Source organism: Natator depressus, chromosome 10 (assembly GCF_965152275.1).
Source record: "Natator depressus isolate rNatDep1 chromosome 10, rNatDep2.hap1, whole genome shotgun sequence".
NCBI classification, from domain to species: domain Eukaryota; kingdom Metazoa; phylum Chordata; order Testudines; family Cheloniidae; genus Natator; species Natator depressus.
The window spans coordinates 4754285-4777991 of record NC_134243.1 but is presented as its reverse complement, the minus strand read 5'-3'; the positions used below and the strand labels follow the sequence as shown (position 1 = coordinate 4777991).

Below are 23707 nucleotides of genomic sequence, written 5' to 3'. Positions count from 1 at the left end.
TAAACAGGTTGAATGTATTTTCATAATAGCTTCTGCCTTATATTGCAGAGTGAAGGGATTTGACCTGGCCTATGAAGCTTTATCACCTTTGAGTAGAACTGACATTTCTAATAACTACATGAAGATTTACCTGACTCAGCAATCTCTTGCAAAAGGTGTGTTTAAAAGGGTTCACGTGTCAATCGTTACATTCTTTCCTGCTTTTCTTCAAAACAAAGAGCATTTCAAATGGGGGTTGCCTCTTTTGTCATCCAGGCTCTGCATGTGCTTTGAACACCACTGGAGCCAGCAACTGGCTTGAGAAGAATTTCGGCCAGCTCTCCTCCAGTGTGCCCATCAGAGACCTTCAAGCACTATATCCAAACGTCACCATTGTAAGTGCCTGAGATCAGAAATCTCTTATTTCATTCAAACAAATCTTCTGTCTCTAGCTACAGGAAGTGATGACATCCGCTGTCATACCCACGACATGATATTGTGCTATTTTCTTGCACCAATATTTTGTGTTTAGTATGAAAAGAACTGAATGCAGATACATTTACTAACAGTTAATTGAATTATAGGATTTCTATGCCAGAAGGGACCTTTACGACCATCAAGTTTGACTTTCTGGAGAGCGAAAGCCACAGTACCTCATTCTGTGCTTTTTGCCTCAAGCCTATAACTTCTGCTAGAGCTAGACCATAGCTTTTGGAAAGACTTCCCGTCTTGATTGGAAGAAATCAATCAGTGTGATCATAAGATTTCTTGATATGCTCTACGTACTTTAATGTATTATCTTGAACATAATGAAATAGAATCAATGCTATTTGTAAACACTGTAATATTATCTCCTATATCTGGCTTGCAAATATGTAGATTGACGTCATTGGTAATACAAATCTAAATGATGTGGCCGAGCTCTTGGCAAAACCAGAGGTCATTGCTAATGGCACCATGCTCAAGAAGGTCGTCCTGTTAATTCCACCAAAGAACGTTACCCAGTTTCTGAATGCTGCCATGTCTGCTGCTAACAAGGTATTAATTGATTCAGAGGTTCACATTTTGGATTACATTTTTCCTCCATAGCATAAAACTACAGAATGGTTAATGCACAACAAATACTGGTCTTCTGGTTCTCTTATGGTCATGCAATATTTAACCATTACGTTTGAATATATATTTGATATGTAAATAACACACACATGCACGCATAGTCTACTAAGGAGCATTCTGCCAGACTGACCGACTGATATGTATTATCTCCTATGGCCTCAGTTTTAAAATGCTCTTAGGCTGTGTGGAGAAATTGTTGAACAGTTTGGAGGTTTCTCAAAGGGACATGAGACGGAAATCAAAGAGCATTCCATAATTTACCACAAGTTGGTTGGATGCAGGAAAGGATCTCTTGCAAGGTCCCCACCCCTCTGTCCGATCACCTAGTCCATTCCCCATCTGCAGAATGCAACCCCTTTTTGTTAATGCCTTAACATTTCCCTTTTCCCCTCGCACCAGAGTAAAGGCTTTAAACATCCACTACCGTGATTACACAGTGGAGATGCAGAGAAGTATTTACATCATTCTCAAGAACTATCTTCTTCAGCCAGGTAAGCTCCTCACGTAATGTATAATTAACCTGTGGAACTCTGTACTGCAGGATATTTTTGAGGAAAGTAATCTTGTCATTTTTTTAATTAGACATTTACAGTAATAAAAATAGCAAGTGCAATTACACTAGCTAGGACCAAAATCGCAAGGAGTCATCGTCACTAGGCCTCATGCTTGATTACCAGCTAGGATCTAGAAGAAATGTCTCCCCAGGGAGACCATTCATCAGTTAAGTGTCTGACTATTTTAAACCTTCCTTTGAAGCATCTGATGTTTGCAAGGGGAACCAGTACTAGCTGGATCATCATCAGTCTGTTCTGTGGTAGCAGCTGCAACATAGTTAATATTAGTGCCATTTATATCTATTGTTATGAAAGCTATGGGGGGACTGGATTGCTTAGGAGACTGGCTTTCAGACGGAACTGAATTAACACAAGAATAGGTCTCACACTCTGTCCAACAGAGGGCACCAGTACACAGATTCCTGAATTAATCTCTCAAAGCAACACATACTTTGGGCCTGCCAGCATTTTCACTCTGTGTCACGAGGCAACACTGTGGGACGAAGGCACAACAGCGACGGGAGCCGAGAGACACTGTCGATTTATAAACAACTGTTGAGAAACGATAACTCTCATCCCTGACAGGTGACCAGCCAAAGTGCTATAACCAAAGCGATGGGGACCAGAACTCCACGGCTTGGTTTCTAGACCACCTGGGAAAGTATCTGACACACTGCACTGGTGAGGATCTCAGAGCCTTCAGTGACAGCCAGCAGTTGGTATGTACAGAGTTTGGGTTTCTTGAGGGGTTTCGTTCACTACGCTTTACTGTCCATCGACGTAGGAGTGCATTCATGCACATTAACACATCAGTGACCAGGTTCGTCATTATTATTATTTATTTATATTAGCATAGTGTCCAGGGGCCCTAGTCATGGACAGGATCCCAGGTGCTGCACAAATATAGAACAAAAAGATGGTCCCTGCCCCCAAAGAGCTTCCAGTCAAAATATAAGACAAGAGACAACAGACGGATGTAGACAGATGGGAGAATACAAGGAAATAATGAGACAGTATTGGTCTCTGCACACCAGCAGCTAACTGTTGTCAAGTTAGTTGTAGGCGTCATGACAAAGAGTTCTGGGGAGGGACTCAAAGGGGACACCTTTTTGTTTTTTTAACAGGCAGCAGGGGTCGAGCAGATTGACCGTGACACTCAGAACCCCTGCTCTGATTTGCTCTGGGATCTTGAGCCTCCTTCAAGTCTACTGCAGTCAGTGGACAGACTCTCATGGATTTCCACAGGCATTGTTCTGTGCTTCAGTTTCAGTCATCTGTAAAATGGGGATAAGAATATTTACCTACATCCTGGAGGACGATGGGCATCAGTTAGTTCATATCTGTAAAGAGGGAACATGCTGTAAAAGGGATGGGGGTTGTTTTTATTATCGCCATTAAGAAGCAGCCGAAAGGCAGCGCTGGCCGCGGCCTCAGGGCTGGCTCATCTGCTTGCTGAGCAGCAGCCTGGGATCTAAAACTGAAGCAAACGCAGCAGTTCGATTAGAAGGATAAGAGGCTCAGAAGGCTGTGCTGTGCCAGTGTTTCCGAGTGTTTGTTTTATACTGTTGAGACCATTGCAAGGACACAGCAATCTGGCTGAGCTGCAAGGCCCCGCAGAGATAGCAGCAAGGCTGTCTTGGATATGCGCTGCCAAGCACACTGCAGCTCCACCATGCATGGCCAGTCACAACACTTGATGGGCCGGTTCCCCTGCTGGTGTAGATCCATGGACTTCGGTGGAGATTTGCCCATTTAGAAGAAGCAGATCATTTGGCTTTATATTTTTTAAACATATTCTCTGGGTTACATTTTATTATAGGTCCAAGCTTAAGTACCTGGGATGCTGGGAAATCAGGAGCAGAGGAAAGCATCCATCTCAGTTTGGAAGGAGATTAGGGTTTCTCTGCCTCCTTATCTTGGAATTTTCCCCTTACAATTCAGCTTTCCTCCTGTATAGCAGTGGCAATGGTTGACGACCGTATGGCTCCCTTCATACTGTTACTACCTCAGGGAGTTCTGCGGAGTTACGCATCCCCTAGGGCCAATCTCAATCTCGACCCTGGGGTAACCCCACTGATGCCAGGGGTGTGATACCAGAGGTCCACTTATACCCTTTGAGATCCAACAGAGAACCTTGCAAGACAAAGCCCCTCGGCTGCCAGACGTAGTTGCACAGAGACCCGTTTGCATGGTGTTTGGCTGGGCTGATTGCTGCCCGAGTATCCCTGAATATGCCATATTTTAAAGAGACAGGGTTAGGACCACTTGCAGCAGTCCAGGAGCGATCAGCACCCTGCACTGCTAATGTGACAAACTCCCCAGTCTCCACAACTGCTCTGCACATGTTTTCACTTGGCTGGTCCCGTTGGGCCGTCAGCAGAGATTGGTCCCTCGTTGGTTGATTTCGGATCCGGACCTGCTGTTGAGTGGGGCGGGGGGCATGTTTCAATAACAAGGACAATGGTGACATTGAAAACTTTCGTCAGAACAGCTTCAAGACTTTGCGGTGGATCCTCGAAACCTGGCGCTGGTGGGGGAACTCACGCTTCCAGAAGACGTGAAGGAATACTACTCCACTCTGATCACGATGCAGAATCCTTCCATCGGGCTGGGAAGGTAACGTGACTGGTCTGTGACTGCTGTGGGGACGGCGCGTGTACCTTTAAGCCAACAAATCAGGCATCAACATTACTGTCACAGGTGTTTTAGGGCTGCCTGGCCACGGTGCATGATACCCACTGGGTTTCGCTTGCCTGATTTCAAGGTGATTCTGTTGTTTTTTTTTAGTTTGGGGTTCACACAAATCCAGCAAACTAAGACACCCTATTGAGTGTCATCCAAACCAGTTTAACTCAGTGGGATTTCCCTGTCTCGACATGGCCCCCCTTAGCTTGCTCATGGAGGGAGAGCCCCAATGTTCTACACGGCCCCTCCCCTCTAGTCATGTGCAGAGAAAGTCCATCCCCACTCCTCCACTGTCTTCCTACTTTGTGGGGGCTGACAGGGTAGGACACTCCCCACACCAGGCCTCTGCCTGTCCCCCCACTGTGCAGCGGTGGGACAGTAACAGCACCGAGCCTTGGCCTCATTCCGGGGCTGATGCACCCCAGTCAGGTGCATTAAAGCCAGTGTGAGAGGTCAGTGCACTAACTAGCTCAGACACTCCTGTTGCCAGGAATCAGGGCCTGCAGCCGAGCGTGGGACCAGACAGTTGACTTATACTGAACCCCCTGATTGACCAGACCCCCTTGCTGGGCTGAGAGGCTGCCACCAGCTCTGTGGCTGTTCAACACTTATGCCTGCAGCTGCGATCGCTCCTGGGCCAGCCTTGTTCCCAGCCGTGCTCCAGCCCTGCTCAGTTCCTGACTCTAACTCTGATTCTGCCGCTGTGACCACTAGGCCTGACCGCCCATGCCCCCGTCTGTGACACCAATGGTCCCCATCACTATCGTATGCAAGCATCTCACAATCTCTAACATATTCGTCATCAATATCCCTGTGAGGTAGGGAAGTTTTACAGGCACTGAGAGACTTGCCCAAGCTCAGACAGTGAGTCTGTGGCAGAGCAGAGAATTAAACCCAGCTCTTCCGTATCCCAGAGTAGCACCCTAACCATTGGGCCAGCCTCTCTCTCCTGTTGCACTCAGAGCAGCAGCACCCAGGGGAGTCTTTACGGCCCCATTGCCGAAGAATAGGGCAGACAGGCCTGTAAGCCTATCCTGGCTCTACCTGAAGAGATCATCGTTGCTTTTCTTCCCACAGCGTTCCAGACAATTTGATCTGCTACGTGGCTGGCAAGCGGAATATCAGCCAAACAACAGCGACTGAAGTCAGGGCGACTCTGGCAGCCTTGCAGAGCTGTTTGAGACCTTCCCAGGAGCCAGCAGGAGAGGTGAGCCCTCAGGAGGGGAGCCGGGGGAGGTCTCATTTGGGGACACTAGGCTGCATGTTGCAGTTCTTTCACGGCAGCAGGAACCCTCCTTTGCCATCTCGCCAGGATTCCGCGACTGGGAATTGAGGTGACCCCACCTCTGCACTTTCATGGAGTGTGTAGCCGTCGTATTTTGCCTTGCAAATCAAGGGCATCACTGAAATCTTTCCAGTGACCATCCCTCTTCTATTACATCGTGGAAGTGCACTCCAATACCTATGTGGACTAAGGGGCCTTAATCCTAAATAAATAACATATTGCCATATTAATAGAGTGCTTCAAAGAGCTTCACAAACTTTAATTCCCGAAACCTCATACCTACGCTGTCAGGCAGGTGGTGTTACTCCCATTTTACAGTGAGGAAACTGAGGCACAGAGAGGAGGCGGCATCTTGAAATGCCCAGAGCCTGATTTTCAGAGGTGCTGAGCACCCAGAGCTCCCACTGGCTTCGTCTGGAGTTGTGGGTGCTCCATGCCTCTGAAGCTCGCGTCCTAAGTGTCTCCAGTTGGTACCTACCAAGTCAGCCACTGAGAAGTAGTGACCGCTCTTGAAAACTTGACCCTCAGTGACTTGCCCCAGGTCACACAAAGAGCCAACAGCAGAGTCGGGAGAACCCAGGTAGCCTGTGCGTTAGCCCCTGGGACTTGCAAGTCACATAGAGAAGGGAGAAAAGAGCTAACAATTTACCGATGGCCCCCTAGTGTCTTACACAAATATGAATCAGTTGACACAGAACTGCAGACCTGTGACAGATGTCTGCTTTCTAAATGCCTCCTTGAGAAGCACCAACTATGTCTTTTAGGAGTAACCCCGGCACTCTCTTTCCTTTCACAGGTGACGGGTGCGCTGCCTGACACCACCAGCAACCTCTCTGTGGAGACCTTTAAAAGACTCTGTCCCTTAGCCATCGGGTTAACTCCGTCTGTGCTCCTGGCTAAAGCGGATGGGCAAAGCCTTCAGCAGGTGCTCCCGTTGCTCTCAGCCGCAGGGGGCTGGAGCCCAGCGCAGGCTTCCATCGTCATTAAAAAAGTCATCCAGAACGGATACCAGGTAAATAAATATATACACACAAAGAAGGGAGGGCTTTGGTCTCCTTAGCCAGTATATTGTACCAAAGCCACACACACAAGGACTTCTCAGCTGCCACTGTACGGCATGCTGCGACCACTCAGAACTTCACAGAGACAGCTGGGCTAAAGCTCAGCTCCTCCTACTTAAAAAACACTAGCCCCTGCCACTTGGGCAAAAGAAGACTCTCCACTAGCAGTATAGGCCTATGACACACAGTTGAGCTGAAGAGGGTGGTGGTGACATATACACACTAGGTAGCCCATGACCACAGTCAGGGTTTTCATTCAGTTTAGCCCTTTTATTGACGTCCCTCCACCTACCCACCCCACTCCCACTGCGCTGGTGTTGTATTGAAAAAAAAAATCAGCCATTGTGCACAGAGCAGACACAGGGAGACACACGCCCGATCATTTGCAACTGTGAACACGCACGTTGCATACACACCCCTGCACACTGATTGTTTAATCGCACGCATGCACTTTTTGACCTATCAGACCAAATAAGTTAGCCTGAAAGGTGATTAAAGAAACCTTGCATTACTCTCATTCAGCAACAGCGAGGGCACAGTTCAGCTAACTGAAAGGACAGAGGATGATTTATTTAGGCTTCCACGCAGTGTTGTGAATCTTTCACTAGATCAACAAAGCCAGCAGTGTTTTGATACTGGGGAAGCTAGCTCTTGGCCTTCCCGTCAATGTGCTGGACAAACTGGACAACAAGGACACCCTCCTCCTGGCTGCAGATCAGAATTTCACAGAGAGCATGGAACAGGCCCCTCTGCCTGTGAAACACAAGTTTGTGCAACGGGTGAGTCTCTGGATTGGCTAAAGTACAGCTCTTCACCTGATAATGCCCCGGCTGCTTTTCATCAGCACCCAGAACAGATACGGTCAAGGCTCCAGGTCACTGCCTTGAGACACAGTTAGTGTGAAGTTGATGTCTGTGCGGGCATCTCACCAAAACCCAAACCACTTCCTGGCCCTCTTGCTGGCAGGGTCAGCAAAGGGGACAAGAACTCAATGGGCCACCGAGCTCGAGTTCTCCTTCCATTCCTAGAGATGACCCTCCTGGGCAGGGCAGCTTGCACTGTGCCTGCCCAGGCTGTACCCGATCTCTGCATAAACACCGGGCTCCAGTGCTGGCCATCCAGCAACTTCCATGCTACTTAGAACGAGCAGACAAAAGTATCCCTGAAGCAAAGGCTCAGTTCTGCCAGGTGCTGAGCCTTCTCCCTGCCCCTCCACTGGCTTCAGAGCCAATCGTCAGCGCTTATCCCCTTGCAAGACACAGCCCGGAGTTTTATAAGCCCGGCAGCCCAGCACGTCCGTGTTTGTTTTCATTTTAGATCTTACAAAGCGTGACCGGAAGCACCTTCCTCAATGTCCCAGATAAGCTGGCTGATCAGATCCCTCTGTCTAGACTGGCATTTCCCCAGATCAATGTCAATGAAATCAACCAGAAGAAATGGACAGCCACTCAGGTAGCTCATTTTGTTGCTGTTTTGTATTTTCGTGGTCAGTTTCCTCCTCTTCTCCCAGCCTCTCCAGTTCCCTGTGAGAACCCTTGTGTCCTGCTTCCTACGGACAGTTGGCACTGCCACTGAATTCTACTCTTTCTGAAGAAACCAAAATAAGAACGGACCATTGCTCCCAGACTTCCGCCTCTTATTCATTTGTTAGTGAAAAAGGAAACTGAAGTGCTTTTCTGGCTTAGGTCCTTATTGTCTTAACAGAGCTACACAAGTTTAACCACCTAAAATGTAGTGTACCAGGTGAAAAGTAGCTGCCACGCTCCACTCCAGAGTCAGCTACATTTCAGGAGTGAGTGACGCATTCAGGGTTGAATTTTTATCTAAGGATGTGTAAATCCAGAGTCTCTCCATTGACAATAGCAGAGTTACTCTCGATTTACACTGTTGCAGCTGAATGCAGAATTTAGTGCTCCAGTGTCTGAATCACTTTGAGTGTCACTAGATAAATGATCCTATAGAAAGATAGTGCATGATTAATTATGATTATTAATTTCCCCTTAAAACGGGAAAAAATAGTTCTCCAGCATAAACACGTTCTGATTTTGGGGGCCAAAGTATTTTTTCCCTCTTTGTTTTTTTTAAAAAGCAGCTTATGGAAGCTCTCTCTGCAGAACATACAGCCAGCCAGTGTGACAGCTCAGTGTCTTTTCATTTTCCATGCCTCAGCTGCTTTTCATCTTCCTTCGGAAGGTGCTGTAGCTCAGGGGGGAATGAAGCATGTTTTTCAGTAGGATGCAGGAAGGTGGTGAAGAAGCAGGAACTAGTGAAGGGAATCCCACTGTAAGGGGCATATTTCACACTCATTTTGCGTGCAAAGCTTTCAGTGAGAAGAGTGCCCATGTCGAAAAATAAATGTAGAATATACTCTTTTCCACAGCACATTAAGAGCTCTGCTTCTTTTTATAATCACAGGCCAGCGTGTTCTTCCAGGCGGTGCTGAAGTCCATGCAGCAATACTCCAGGTGAGTTAGCTGATATTTCCATCCCTGAGCAGGCAATAGGTATTACCTTTAAAGCATGAATGGTGCTACCTCCACAATGCATGGAAGAACGCGTGTGAGATGGTTTTCCTTGAAGGACAAGGCCCCTCTAGATTTAAACATCCTCAGATGCTCAAGGGCTCTGATCTTTGTGTACTGGGGAATCATTGGACTATACTGCAATGGGATACGTAGCTTTGCCATTGTCAATGTATACCATGGGCTCTATTTAGATGCCCTGATAGCTTTAGACCTCAACTCCCCAGATTTGGCAACGGCTTTTAATATCTCAATAGGCAGCATGCTGAGATTAGGAGGGCACCTGTTGTATTGCTCTCGAGTGACCCCCAGGCCAGTCAATTTTAGGTGCATTGATGGCTACTAGAAAGAGCCACTTCCAGCCTCCGTAGGACTGCTGCATTGTGTGTGTGCACACGTATAAAGGATGATCCCAAGGAATAAGCCTCCCCATCAATAAAAATAGTCTCCAAAAGTTTCTTTTTTATACCGAAGAAGAAGGCGGCAGAGGGACCAAAATGTTGACCAAATAATAAAGCCTCTTTTTCTCTCTTAGCTTATCTTCCGCTGTCCTTCAAGGGTTCAGCTGTGGAGCAGCAAACTTTTTAAACAACAGTCAGTTTGCTAGCCTGGCAAAAGCCATGAGGGACAAACGAACACGGCTGGAAGATAGGCAGGTGAGTCAGCACAGGGGACAATCCGTGCACAAGTCTATGGTGGAATGTCTGCAGAGAGCAAGATTGCACGGTGTGGCAACAAATCCACCCCTGGTGCAGTTTGAATGGCACCAGGGAGAGATTAGGCCCATGATATGCATAAAACACACATTTGTGTTAATCAGAGTCATGCAGTTGTATAGAGCTAGAGGAAAGCATAGCTCCTAAATTTATAGACCTAGTAATTTACCTAGACCAAACATGTTTCAAACATTTTCAGGTCTCATCTGAGTCATGAAGCCAAGGCTCACAGTTATTAAAGAGCCTATGGCACTTAGCAGAAGATTAAGGGAGTTAGCCCTAGTGACCGACCTATATTGCAATGTGGGCTAATATCCCACCTCCCTAAATTCCCTCTGAAGTTTCAACTTGATACAATATTCTTCTTCACTTCCAGTCCCAAACTATTGCATAGCACTGTGGACTATTAGCCAGATGCTGTGTTCCATTTCAGAGGTGGCTTCATTTCAGCGGTCAGTGTCCCACTGGTATGCATAAGCCCCAGCCCTGCATTGTGATCCTTGCAGATGGCCTGTTATACCTGGGCTGGACCTCCCTGAAATCAGTATAGATCATAATGCAGGATCAGGGCCACTCTGGGTACGTCTATACTGGGGCGGGGGGGAAAAGCCCCACAGCAGCAAGTCTCAGAGTCTGGGTCTACAGACTCAGACTTGCACTACAACGCTAAAAAGAGCAGTGTAAACATTCCTGCTCGGGCTCTGAAAGTTGGTGAGGGGAGCGGGTCTTAGAATCTGAGCAGGAACATTTCCACTGCTAGTGTTAGCAGCAGAGTGCAAGCACTGCAAGCCTAAGTGTAGACACAGGCTCTGAGTCTCGCTGGGGGAGGAGGGGTGTTGCAATGTAGACATACCAAATTTGTAATGCACTTTGGGCTTAGATCTAGTACCTCTTTAAATCAAGGGAAAGACTTTAATGGTCTTTGGAATAAAGCAGCATTATTATTGGTTGTTTTATTGTGGTCAGATGACTAATGAAACCCCGGTGAGAGAGTTATAAGTTGGGGAAGAAGGAGTCAATCCGTGATTTAAACCATCATCCTTGCGTATTATTTTTGTAGCTCAGCTGCATGACAAAAAGACTGACAGGACAGATAACTCCATCAGATTTTGAAGAATATCCAGCTGAGATTCTTTTTTACATGGGGTAAGACACACGAGTGCATTTCTTCCCTCACTTTTGAAAGGACACTGTTGAAGATTTAAAAAAAAATAACAATATGAATTCAAGGTTGCCTACTCTCACAATTTTATCGCAAATCTGACAATATGTGGTACATTCTTAAAGCACCCGCTCCTGGAGTCATGTTGAGGCTTCATTTTAAGTTTCTAGCCCCCTTGGTGCAGAGATGACCGAGGGTACCTTAAAGGCTCAAAAAACAAAAGACAAATGAAAAGGGCCCAATATTATTTATTTTTAGAAATCTCATGATTTTGGGGGGCCTGGCTCATCATTTTTGATGCTTGAAGTTAGCAATACTGTATATTTGTTGAGATGTCTTTACCCATTTGATTATACCTGTGTTAATAAAGAAAAATTATTAAAACAAAAATAAATTTAAAAATCTAATCTACTTCTTATGATTTATGCTATTCATACACTTTCTGCTTTTCACTCAGCTTGGAACATAGGATATAGGACTGCAAGGGACCTCCTGGGTCACTAAGTACAGCTTCTTTCTACCACAGGCAACCCCCATCATATAGTTCTGCTCGTAAATGTATCAAGCTCAGCCTTAAAATTAGTTAGGTTGCACTCCCCCACTGCTCCTACAGGGAAGCTGATCCAGAACCTCATCCCTCTGATGGTTAGAAACCTTCTTCTAATTTCCACCCTAAATTCATTCATGGCCAGTTTATCCCCATTTGTTCTTCTGCCAATATTATCCTTCATCTTAATTAGCTCTTCTCCACCCCTGGTGGTTATCTTCTCCCACCCCCACTGTATTTATATAGATGGAAATCAGCTTGGAGAATAACACTGCCCCGTTTCACTTTCTGCTTCTCCTGATCTACTCTAGTGCTGTTGCGTTTGGGTTCCTTGCTTTGTAGGGGACTATTCAAGTCACTGCTATGGTTTATCCTGATAGCCACCTTACTGTGGGATATACTTTTCCTTGCTACCATTCTGTAGATACGGTTTGAGTTTCAACAAACAGACCTGACCAAAACTATTGCTACCTGAAGTATTCAAAAATCATCAACCAGGCATCAAAAGTCAGAACACTTAAATAAAAGCAAAGAAAGAAAAACAAAATTCATATTTTTAAAAGGTTGGGTTCATTTTCACCTCTCTTCTGGAGTCTGAGCACTAGGATTCACATTTCAAGCTTTTCTCCGCAAGCATGAAGGATAAAGAAAAGAAAGCTGAGAATCTCATGGAATCCTGTGACTCCGGGAACCAGGGCTTAGCAAATATTTTGAAATTTTGGATAAAATTGTGAGTTGCCAACACTGGATCAAATACTCTTCGCTGAGTAAATGATTTCGAGACCAATACACCACCCACCTAAGTCAATAAAAGACTTTCCATTGACTTTATTGGAAGCTGAATCAAGCCTGTGATGATGAATATAGACATTTTTCACCGAACAGTATTTATTCTGAATGGCATCTGACCAGTGCTGCTAAGCAATTCAGTTTGCAATTCTACGAGTTTAAGATGGTTTGTTTTGTAGGAGGACAGATATGTCTGTTGTTTAATCTTTTCTAGACCAGAGAAATTTTCAAACACAGTAAACTGCCAGAAATATTTTCACCTTGTTGGACAAGCCAACGTTGACCTTTTGCCAAGAGTGTCTTCCAAAAGACAGTTGTTGCTGGAGAGTGCTAAGGCTTGCTTGGTAAGATGCTATTTTATTCACTGATTAGTTAATAGTCCAGGGATAACTGGTGAGATTCTCTGTCTTGTGTTATATTGAAGGTCAAACTAGATGGTCTAATGGTCCCTTCTGGCTTTAAAATCGAAAAGTCTATGAGCCCAACTTTCAGCTCAACAGCTGCTATCAACTTGAGAATACAAGCTAACAAACAGTCCCTATATATATATATATATACACACACACACACTTAGGAGGGGTGGTGACCAAGCATGCTCATTGGCATGTTAGCTCCAGAATTCACTTCCTTTCCTGACATGGTGCAAGTTTGCTGATCCATAGGGCTCATTTCTTGTCACTGCCTTTTGCCTGAGGTGTCTTGTGGGGAGGGCTGGGTCAGTGAGTGCCACAGAACTTATCTACCAGGGAAGCTATTCCAGAATAAGGTAGGGTGTAAGTTTAAAGCACAATGGATATTCCAGAATAACTCCATGTGCAGATATTCCTCTTCCAGAATAAGCGTGTCCACATGGGAAGCTATTCCAGAGTAGATAACTATTCTGGTGAATTTCCCCATGTAGACAAGCCTGGAAACTTGTTTCTTTATTTTATTTTTAAGGAAAAACCCAACTTTTATTAAAATTGACTTTATGTACCCCGGGAATTTTTATAGTTGGGTGGACTGAGTGAATGCATATATAAATGAGTCGCCACTAAGCAGGGGAGATCCTGGCTCCACTGAAATCAATGGCAAGATTCCCACTGATTTCAGCAGGGCCAGGATTTCACGGGAGGTCTTTTCCCATTCCATACTCAGGAAAATTCAGGATATTTTGGAAAGGGAATTTCTTATTCCCTGAAAGTAACATGTACGACATGACTGATCACTCTTTTATACAAGAAGTAGTTCAAGCCCAAATCTTACAACTGTGGTTCAGGAAAAGCTTCCATGGAAGTACATGGCTTGATTAACCCTCCTTGTATATGTTGCTAAGAGCAACTGATGTAGAAGCAGAAGCAGCTGAGGTGAGATATTCTGTGAAATGTCCTCATAAATGCATTGTGGTACTATATCCAGCCAACTTTGTTGCTCATGTCAATTTCTTTTGTTTTTTCATCTTCTCAGGGAACGTCTACCTTATCATTTTCAAAGGAAAACCTACAAATTTTAGGCAATCTTTCCTGTGCCCTCAATGGCTCCGACATTGCAAAATCTGACCCGTACATCCTAAAAATATTGCAAAGCTGCATGTCGTTCACTCAAGACCAACTGACAGCCATAGAGCAGCAGCTAAAGAAAAAATATGGGTATGTCATACATGGAATCATGTTCTAAACTTCTTTAGTGATGTGTTATGGACTCATTCAGGTTAGATAGGATCTCCTCAGTGGACCATCTTCTCCAGTGGTTCTCAATCTTCTTCATCGCAGGAAACCTCTCTCATCTGGCATATTTGGTATTATGGGGAAGAGCAGGGTGGTCACAACCCCCTGGGACTGCAACCCCTAGGCTGAGAATCCGTGATCTAGTCCATACCCCTGCATTGGGGCAAGACTGATATCTAAGGCATTCCTAATGGATGGGTGTCAAGTCCATCTTTGGATGTCTCAAGTCAGGGTGATTCCAGCATCTCCACTGATATGGCAGCTTTCTCGGTTGCCTAACTGCTGTTATACTAGATAAGTTTTTCCAAACAGTGAACCTCAGATGTCCTTGCTACTGCAACTTCTCATTCTGGCCTCAGTGCCCAGTGAGAAGAACTGATCCCTCTCCTCTTGAGACCACACCATTGCCTATTTATACACCATTATAACGGCACCTCTCATTCTACTGTTCTCCTGCTTAAACATGCCCAGTTTTTCTCAAAGACTTGATCCTCCTCTGAACTCTCTCATTTGTCTGTCCCAGACTGACTTCATAGTTTTCGTTGGGCGAGTTCTTTCATTCTTTACAACTGAAGGCAAAGACTCTAATAAACTGAAAGGAATAGTCTTCCCTTGTATAGTGCCTTTTGTCCGAGCTCTCCTGATTGACGTACAGGCATCATCGGGTTTCTGTTATGTCTCTGCAGACGCGTTGCATCGGGCATGAGATGCATTTTAATTTCCCTTCCTGCACTGAGTGATCACATCATTAGCACGAGGATGTTTTGATAAGCTCAGGCCATATACAAAATACACCTCTTTCCTTCTCAGATCACCTTCAACATGGACAGTCAGCACCCTGACAGACATGGGTATTCTTGCCAGTGGCCTGACGAGCAGTACACTTCAAAGGATCTCAGAGGTACTGTACTACTATGGAACATCAGCCCTATGTCTAGTGTATGTCAGGAGAAGCAGCATGACCTAATGGATTGAGCATGGGACCAGGTGACAGAAACTCCTGGGTTGTAACCCTGACTCTGACCATGATTTGCTGTAAGGCTCTGGGCAAGTCACTTATCCTCTGTGTCTCTGCTCCGTGTGTTAACCTACAGGGGTGTTGTGAGACCCAGGTAGTTGAAATTTTAAATATATAGAGCCCATCCGTGCTAAGTATTGGTGCCATTATTAGTGATCTAATATAAGCTGGGAGCTTCATACACCTGTTCCTACAGTTTCTGCATAGTTCTGTGAAGTTACAGAGTAAAATGTAGGAATATTGCAATCAGTTTAAAAGAGGATGGATTAGGAAACTGAAAACCATTTCTCCAGACCTCCTAAAAACCCCAATATACCTATCCCAGCAGCTGCCTTTCCATAAAGTTCTTTTCTTCCTAACCAGACAGAGAAGACACAATTTTTCCCTGATTTCTTGAGCCAGTTGAAGACCTGGAATAGGAACCAATTCACCTATATTCTGAAACAGCTTGCAAACCCTCAGCGGCAAAAACAAGCTGCAAGTACGTACCGTGTGTGATATGCCCTGTGTTGGCTAGGTCTCATTTCCTCTAGTCTAATCTCCCTTTCTCCTCTGCTCTCATGTACCACAGCTGCATCTTCTCAGGAAATGCCAGCTCCTGCTCGGTAGATACACAAGATCTTAGAATGGAATCTGATGCTGCCAATTAACTTCCATCCAGTACGGTGGAAGGTCAGCACAGGTTACAGCTACGGGTCTCTCCTCCTTTGCTTCTCCTTCCTCTCTTCCCCCAATGCCTCCAAAAGGCTCCACGTGAATCCCTCTGGATGAAATGGCCACATCAGAAGCGGTGTCACAACATATGCTGCTTCCCCCTCCCCAAAGGGCTGAATGTACTGCCTCCACCATGATTCTAGCCCTAAGCTCTCCGAAATGTCATGCTGGGAGATATTTGCACAGAGTGGAATGAAGGCAAAAAATACATTTTAATGGTATCTCTTTCTCCCAAGCAGACTGCACAAGAACTCCATTGACAACAGAAGTAGTGGTGAAGCAGAGAGACCTTCTAGCTTTCAAGTACACATCCAGCAGTGATCTGGATGCTTGCCTGCCTGATGATGTGCTGAGAAACAATTTGGAAACTTTGGGGAAGATGGAATTTCAGGACCCTCTCCTTCAAGTGCTAAAATTGAAACTGGACAAGGTAGCGTAGAATCTGGAACAGATTGGGTGAGATATGCGAAGGAGGACTTGTTGGGGCAAAAGGGTAACGTTGAAGGATGGCTTTTGAGGGGGTTGTTTGGGTTTTAACTTTTCAATATTGTCAGTTCACTGACTCTAACAAGGACATTTTCCATATCTACAGCACCTTTCCAGTGAAGATCTTAATTCATTAATGTTTGCAATGTGCTCTAAGTCTCATAACACTCCTAGCTTCATTTTACAGATGGGGACACAATGCTGAGTGTTTTAGGCCAAATTTTGTAAACAATAATTGGCCTGATTCTCAGGGGGCCTGAGCGCTTATAATTTCTTGGAAGTCTATGAGACCTGCATGCTCTCGGCACCTCTGAAAAGTCAAGCCACCTATGTAGGTGCCGAACTTTGAACACCCACGTTTGAAAATTTTGGCCAAAAGTCACTCCCTGTATCAGGACCGGGAATAGAACCCAAAAGTCCTGATACCACATCCCCAGCTCTTACCACTCCCTTCCCCTTAAACACAGTTAGGATATTGCATCAGGATTCAGGAATCAGTTCATAAGAAGTTCAACAAAAAACATGAGCCATTAAAAATAAAACACACGACTGTGACTACTGATGGTGGATTTGGAAACTTAGGAAGGTGTATCAAATCCACCTGTTTACCCACTGGATTTTGAATCAATGTCAGTGAATCCTGCACACTTCAGTAGATCTTCTTGTACACATTAGCTTCATAGCCATTTGAGAAGTGTGTGCACTGAAACAATGCAGGCATATGCTGCCCGTCTGCTCACTGTATTTTGTGCTACAAACAGATCTTTGGTACGCTGCCTGAAGACTATCTTCCACTATTAGGAAACATAGCCAGGATGTACACCACAGCTGAAATAGCTAACTGGAATATCACTACAGCCAAGACTTTATCAGCCCTATTGACAGGAACATCATGGCAACAGGATCTCCCAAAGGTAAGACACATGTGAGCAAAACATGACAAGTGCTGTTAGGACACTAATTAAAAAAATAAATCAGTGATTAAAAAGTGGATACTGTTGCTGCCTAAACAATGTGACACCTGCACACACACACACACACACACACACACACACGGAGTATATTGTATGCAGTACTGGACACAGCATTCTACTGAACAGAGATTGCTCTTGCCCTGGAAACAGTGATCTTGTTACTTGTCTGGCCCCATCTGGGGAACTGTTTGCAGAGCTAGGGAGCTTCCACTCGAAGGAGGTTATTACATTAGAAAAGGTGCAATGTAGGGAAACCAAAATGACATGGGGTCTCCCAGATTCTCGAACATGAGATTAAAGGAAACAGTCTTATTCTGATTGGCAAAGAAGAGGCCACAAAAGGGAATGTTTCAAAACTATGAACAGATACCAATAAAGATGATAAAGAAAAGTACATTCTCCTGTTTTAAATGGAGACTTTAATCAGAACATTAGGAAATTAAAAGCCACTGTGGATCTCAGACACAGATCTTTCAATCACAGGGTGATAAATACATGGAATCAGCTATACTGGAACGTGATGGTAGCAGTGAGTATAAATGGAGGTCAAGAGACACCTATAGAAATCTGGGAAAAGGGGATTTAAAATACTGGTGGAAAAGCAGAATAAACTTGGGACCCAAGGCAGATTTTTCTTTGTCTTAAAATGTCTTGTTGATTTAGCACTTACTATAAAAGAAATGTTTTGATGTGGCAATGGGTCAGGTGATAGAGATGAACATTATCTTAAATTACTTGAATGGGTGTCACCAAGTGCAATTTTAAAATTTAAATTAATGTACTTTTTTAACACTCATCGGTTTACCCTAACTGTCATACCTGCAGGTTAAGTCTCTGGTCACTCGGCCTCTAGAAGCTAATGGCAATCAGTTTGATGGAACAATACTCACAATGCTAGCTCCACACATCTGTGCTTTGGAAGATACTCAGATAAAAGCAATCAGCAGTGAGGCCATCAGGTACCTTTGTGAATCTTTTAACCACTAGACACATTCGAGGTAAGTGGGTTCTTTCTTTCTTTCTTCTTTTAATAGCGGATCAAGATATCTACACTTAGGACTTGCTTCTTTGTAGCTCGGACTGGGCAAGAGCTCAGGAGGATTCGTTGGTGTTGTACAAATTCTGATAGTCTCCTTCTGACAGTCACAAGCCCCAGGGGAGGGCTCACCAGCAGTTTGGGGAGAGGGAGAAAGGCAGGGCATTATGCAGCCTCTTTCCTATCTAGGACCCCGAGTTTCTTCTGCTGTGCCATTACAAGAGCCCTGTGAGGCAGGGCAATGCTGTTATCCCCATTGCGCAGGGGCACCGACAGTCTGAGTGACTTGCCCAAGGTCATACAGGGGGTCTGTGGCAAAGCTGGGAATTGAACGTGGGCCTCCTAAATGCAGGTTAGTGCCCTAACCACTGGGCCAGCCTTCCTCTGCCAGGGTTTTGGTTTTGTCAGGGTGTATTTCACCCAGCTATGCACATGCTGATTGCTAAAACGTTGACAAATACAAAAGGTACCTCTCTAAAACACTTCCTCTCCAGAGAGACCAGCAGGCCCATGAATACCTCGCTGTGTTCTCAGCGCCAGAAGAACCTCCTCTATAGCCAGCTGAGAGCTGCTTACGAGGAGAACCAGCGCTCTCCAGACGCCTACTACCAGCTGCTGAAGCCTGCCATTGCTGAGTCCCACTGTTGATGCTGGCAGGGTTGAAAGAGGCAGGTCGGCAGTAGCTCAGTGTGCCCCGTGTGGAGGGCTGAGAGACTCCAGCTCGGGCCTTTGCCATTTGGGGCAGTGCATTTGGCTTCTGCAGGTACGTCTACATAACAAAGAAAAACCCACGATGCTGAGTCTCAGAGCCCGGGGCAATTGACTCCAACTCACAGGGCTCTGCAGGGCTAAACATATCAGCGGAGACGTTCCCGCTCAGGCTGCAGCCCAGGCTCCGAGACCCTCTCCCCTTGCTGGGTTTCAGAGTCCGGGCTCCAGCCCACGAATCTATGTCAGCTGACCTGGGCTCTGAGGCTCAGCACCACAGATGTTTCTTTGCAGTGTCAATGTATCCTGGGGGAGAAGGAAGGAGAGTCTAGCAGCTATGGTGACCTCTTCAGCCACCTTGAGAGCAACACTTAAGGGAGGGATGAGATAGGTCAGGCCTTACCACATAAGGACCACTTGTGGTGGGGGTCAGTAAATAGAAGCTAAAGGAGGAATACCTGGGGGCTCTGAAAGGAACCACTCCCCCACCTCCTTCCACCTGTGCCTCGGGGGGAAAAAGGTGATTAAGAATTGCAGTCAGCAATGTGACTGACTACTATCATCATCACAGGTAATTGCATCCATCAGGAAATATAGACAATGTGTCACCTTGCATTTTCTTAGGAGATGGGCCACATTTTCAAAGTGACTGTGGGAGTTTGTGGCACATAGGCCTGTGTTCATTCACCATGGTGGTGTGTGCAAACTAGGCACTGGTGTGGGAAAATGGGTTTTTAAGTGCCCCTGCGGTGATTTTAATGCACAAGTGCCTGATTTAGAAGGACAAGAAATGACTAGAAGGTTAAGGGGTGTCTTGACATACTTGGGAAGAGAATCTCTGATACTAGAGGGCTCTTTAATCTAGCAGACAAAAGCATAATAAGTAGGGTGACCAGATAGCAACTGTGAAAAAAACAGGACGGGGGTGGGGGGGTAATAGGCACCTACAGAAGAAAAAGTCCCCAAAAATGGGAGTGTCCCTTTAAAAATGGGACATCTGGTCACCCTAATAATGAGATTTAATGGCTGGAACCTGAAGCTAGACAAATTCAGACTAGAAATATGACATTTTTAACAGTGAGGGTAATTAACCACTGGAACTATTTACCCAGGTATGTGGTGAATTGTCCAGCATTTGAAGATTTTTAATCAAGATTGGACGTTGTAGCAGATAGGAATAAGGTCATATCCCTTTAAATAGTTTGAGCCTTTTAGTGGTGCTGACCATGTTCGGTATCTGAGAAGCACAGAACCCACCCCGAGCAGTAGTGCGTACGTACAGCTAGGCCTTGCATGGATGTGCAGGGGGATACCAATGAACAGCACCGTTTTGTTGTGCACGTGCACACAAGCGATCATCTACCATCTAAAATTTGGCCTCGTGTGCGGCTGGTCATGGCATCACTGACTGCATCTAATTTCCTGTTTCGTGGCAGTGGTGGGCTTTGCCTCTGCGGGTACCTGCAGAAGTGGGCAGGATCAAGGCGGCAAAGTTAGCATGAAAACATTCCAGAGGCACCAGCTTTTACAAACACTTTTTAAGAGGAGGAAAATGTTGGTTCCAGACACATTCATACCGTGTTGTTGAGCCGCCTGAATTACTGCGCCACTTTATGATGTGATGCAAAAACAGCGACAGGGTACTGGCACCCCTCGCTCCCGCCTGTTGCACACAACAGTTTAGTCTCCTGAGGGCTGCTGGGCTAGGTGCAGAAGTGTTGTTTATTTGCCTGTAATATACAGGCGTAAGCCTAGATGATCTGGTGGGCCTGTCAGGCCTGAAACTGTACGACTCTATGGTTCAACGACACAAAATGGGATGGGAAGGTTTTGTGGGATCTTGGCAGCTAGACAGAGCTTCTGCTTTTCTTCTTTAAAGGCGGAGCCCCAACCAAGGATCTGATCAAATTTGCTTCTGGTTATCCTGTCATGGACGTAGCCACATTTACAGTCCTCAACCCAGATGAAGTCCAGGTGGGGTGGCGTTTTCCATCGGGAATAGCAATTAATAATCCATCAGCACTGCCTGCTCTGCCAGTGCTTTTTCCTGAGAGAACAAAAATGTCACTCCTGATCTGGCAGTTTTTAGACAAGACTCCCATTGACTGCAAGAGAAAAGCAGTGATTGAAATGAGAATCTTTCCTAGATTTCAGGATTGGGGACTAAGCAGGCCCCATTGTCACATGTGACTACATAGTAACTGCCAGTCTGGATCAGACTCAATGTCCATTTAGCCCAGTGTCCTGTCTCCAGCAGGGGTCAGCACCAGATGCTTCAGAGGAAGATGTAAGAACTCCATAGCAGGAAGCTGTGGGGTAGCCTGCCCCCGACATTAGGTCTCATCCTGCTCTCTAATAGTCAGGGAGCCGCTTAAGCTCTGAAGCATGAAGTTTAACATCCTTTCCAAAATGTTTGTTCTCATTAATTATGACAATTCTGGATATTCTTAGCTATATTAATGTCTAACCCCTTTTTGAATCTTACTCATTTCTTGGCCTCAAGGACATTCTGTGGCAATGAGCTACGCTGTCGAATTAAACAGTGTGTGAAAAAGTATTTCCTTTTCTCTCTCTCTCTTCAGAAGAAAGGAGGGTTTTTATGCCCTCAGTCATTCTCATCGTCCTTCTCTAAGCCTCCTCGGGCTAGCATGAACTCCTTGCACATTGACATTTTCCAGTCATCTATCTTTTTGCTTATCTGCATAGATTTTGCACATTGTGTGTATATTGCCATCGCCAGAGGATTAGACAAGAACTCCAGACAGATCTCTTATCTAAACCTGTTATCTGCCTTGAGCTGTAGGTACCTTCGTTTGCTTTTAAATTTTAAACCAACAAAATATTTGATCAGTTTTGCATTTAAGTGCAGAAATAATGTAAAACTGCAGTAGTCAAAAATCAGCCAAGGCATGCTGATGGTTTAATTAACCCACTACATAGCTCAGCTGTTCTCTGCATACAGGAAGGCCAGAATTGTCTCAATGAAGGGTCAAGATTTTGGTTGCACAGGATTGAAGGACAAAACAGACTCTAAGTCAGAGTAGTCTCCCACATAGGGGGTGCTGCAGGTATTTTAGTAGTGAGGAGCACTGGAGTAGCAGGGGCTATTGTAGGGCAGAAGTGAGGTGCATTAGCAGATCTGTAGGTAGGGAGCCCAGAACTAGGTTGGTAGAGGGACATTGGCAGAGCTGAGCAAGAAACCTTAGCTGATGTTGTCAGTCTGCCATTATGTAACTTTTCTGTAAGCAGCTTGGAATTATTTCACATTAATGTACCTATTTTTATTTCTTTTCGGCTGTAGAAATTAAGCGCTCAAAATCTGAAAGATTTGCTAGGAGCTAATCTCCCAGAGTTGAACAATTTAGCTGATGACCCTGTGGTGAAAGCTTGGACCCAGGCACACAACCAATCAGAGGTGAATTCTTTAGGACTCCTTCTTGTAGCTGGACTCCCAGACAAGCCACCTAACGGTTTTATAGATATTCCATCAGGTAAGCAAATTCACGACAAAAGAGCCAAGGGTACTCATGAAATATATGCCTCAAAAAGCTATTCACTGAGCTGTACCTAATGCTGATAAATAAAAGTGCACCTGTGATGCAGATGCATATCACAGGCTTAACTTTCATATATTTTGTACAGTAGAACTATAAGATTACCCTTAATTGGTACATAACACGTGGGGAGGGGGGGAGGATTTAAAATTAATTCACCGAAGGTAGATTCTCTCATACATTCAGTTCAGTTTGTGGGGCAGAGTACTAGGTTATGATATGAGAGAGATGTTAGGTGCTGATCTTGCAGTGGGGTCTGCTCATTGTAGGATCAGGACTTTAAATATTAGTTTGTTGAAAATATTGTAGGAATCAGAGATTGAAAAGCCCTATCAGATTATATCTAGTCTATCACACAGTCGGGATTTTCCCATACCATATTCTCCAGTGGTTTGCAGGTCTAGTTTTAAAATGACTCAGGAGATGGTTTTCACCCTGTTCCTTGGAAATCTATTTTACATCTCAATAGATCTATTAGAATGTTTTTCAAATGCTGGTTATGGGACACATATAAGGAGGTATGGCAGTTAAAGCCTTGAATTGAAGGGATTTATTGCCTGCAGAAATGCAACAGAACTGATGCGATTTTTAAAATTTTACTTTCAGCACCTCACATACCCGGAAGAGCAACGACATATGCAAAAGACCACGTGTTCCAGCTTTTCTATTGCATGCTCTTCCCCTTGGTGTTAACTGCTTTCTTGTAGGCTGTATCAATATTTGCCAAATATTAAATAGTAATATTCTGGGGGGACAGTGAATTACAATGATTTATCTAATTGGCACGGTTACGTTCAATGTATATATGTCTCAGTGTTCTTAAATGAATGAAATGTAAAAAAGTGGAGCATTTAATTTCTGTTTGATAATACATTATTCCATTACCCTACCATCATCACAGTCAGCACTGCCGTTGGTAAGGTGCTTAAATAAATGCAAAATATATGCCTAATTCTGCAAACTTCATTAGGACTATTGACAGTTAGAAGTACTACCCACAACAGTGTTTTCAGAATCAGGTCCTAAATAATTATAATTGTTGTTATTCTTCGCATGCTAATGATCATTAGTAATACATGTCATTTTTCAGCCATC

At 44.9% G+C, this 23707-nt stretch overlaps 1 protein-coding gene across 1 annotated transcript; it reads left to right on the top strand.

Annotated features, from left to right (window-relative positions):
- Positions 1 to 936: 936 nt before the first annotated feature.
- Positions 937 to 23557, top strand: LOC141994636 (mesothelin-like). Its single transcript, XM_074964867.1, is given in 20 exon segments — positions 937 to 1017; positions 4141 to 4265; positions 5412 to 5541; positions 6416 to 6631; positions 7289 to 7459; positions 7998 to 8132; positions 9096 to 9145; positions 9738 to 9858; positions 10979 to 11064; positions 12631 to 12760; positions 13863 to 14044; positions 14933 to 15023; positions 15504 to 15621; positions 16091 to 16284; positions 17102 to 17254; positions 18140 to 18273; positions 18845 to 19008; positions 20938 to 21032; positions 22360 to 22549; positions 23219 to 23557. Coding segments are annotated over 20 exon segments (2667 nt in total). The 3' UTR covers positions 23320 to 23557.
- Positions 23558 to 23707: the final 150 nt, after the last annotated feature.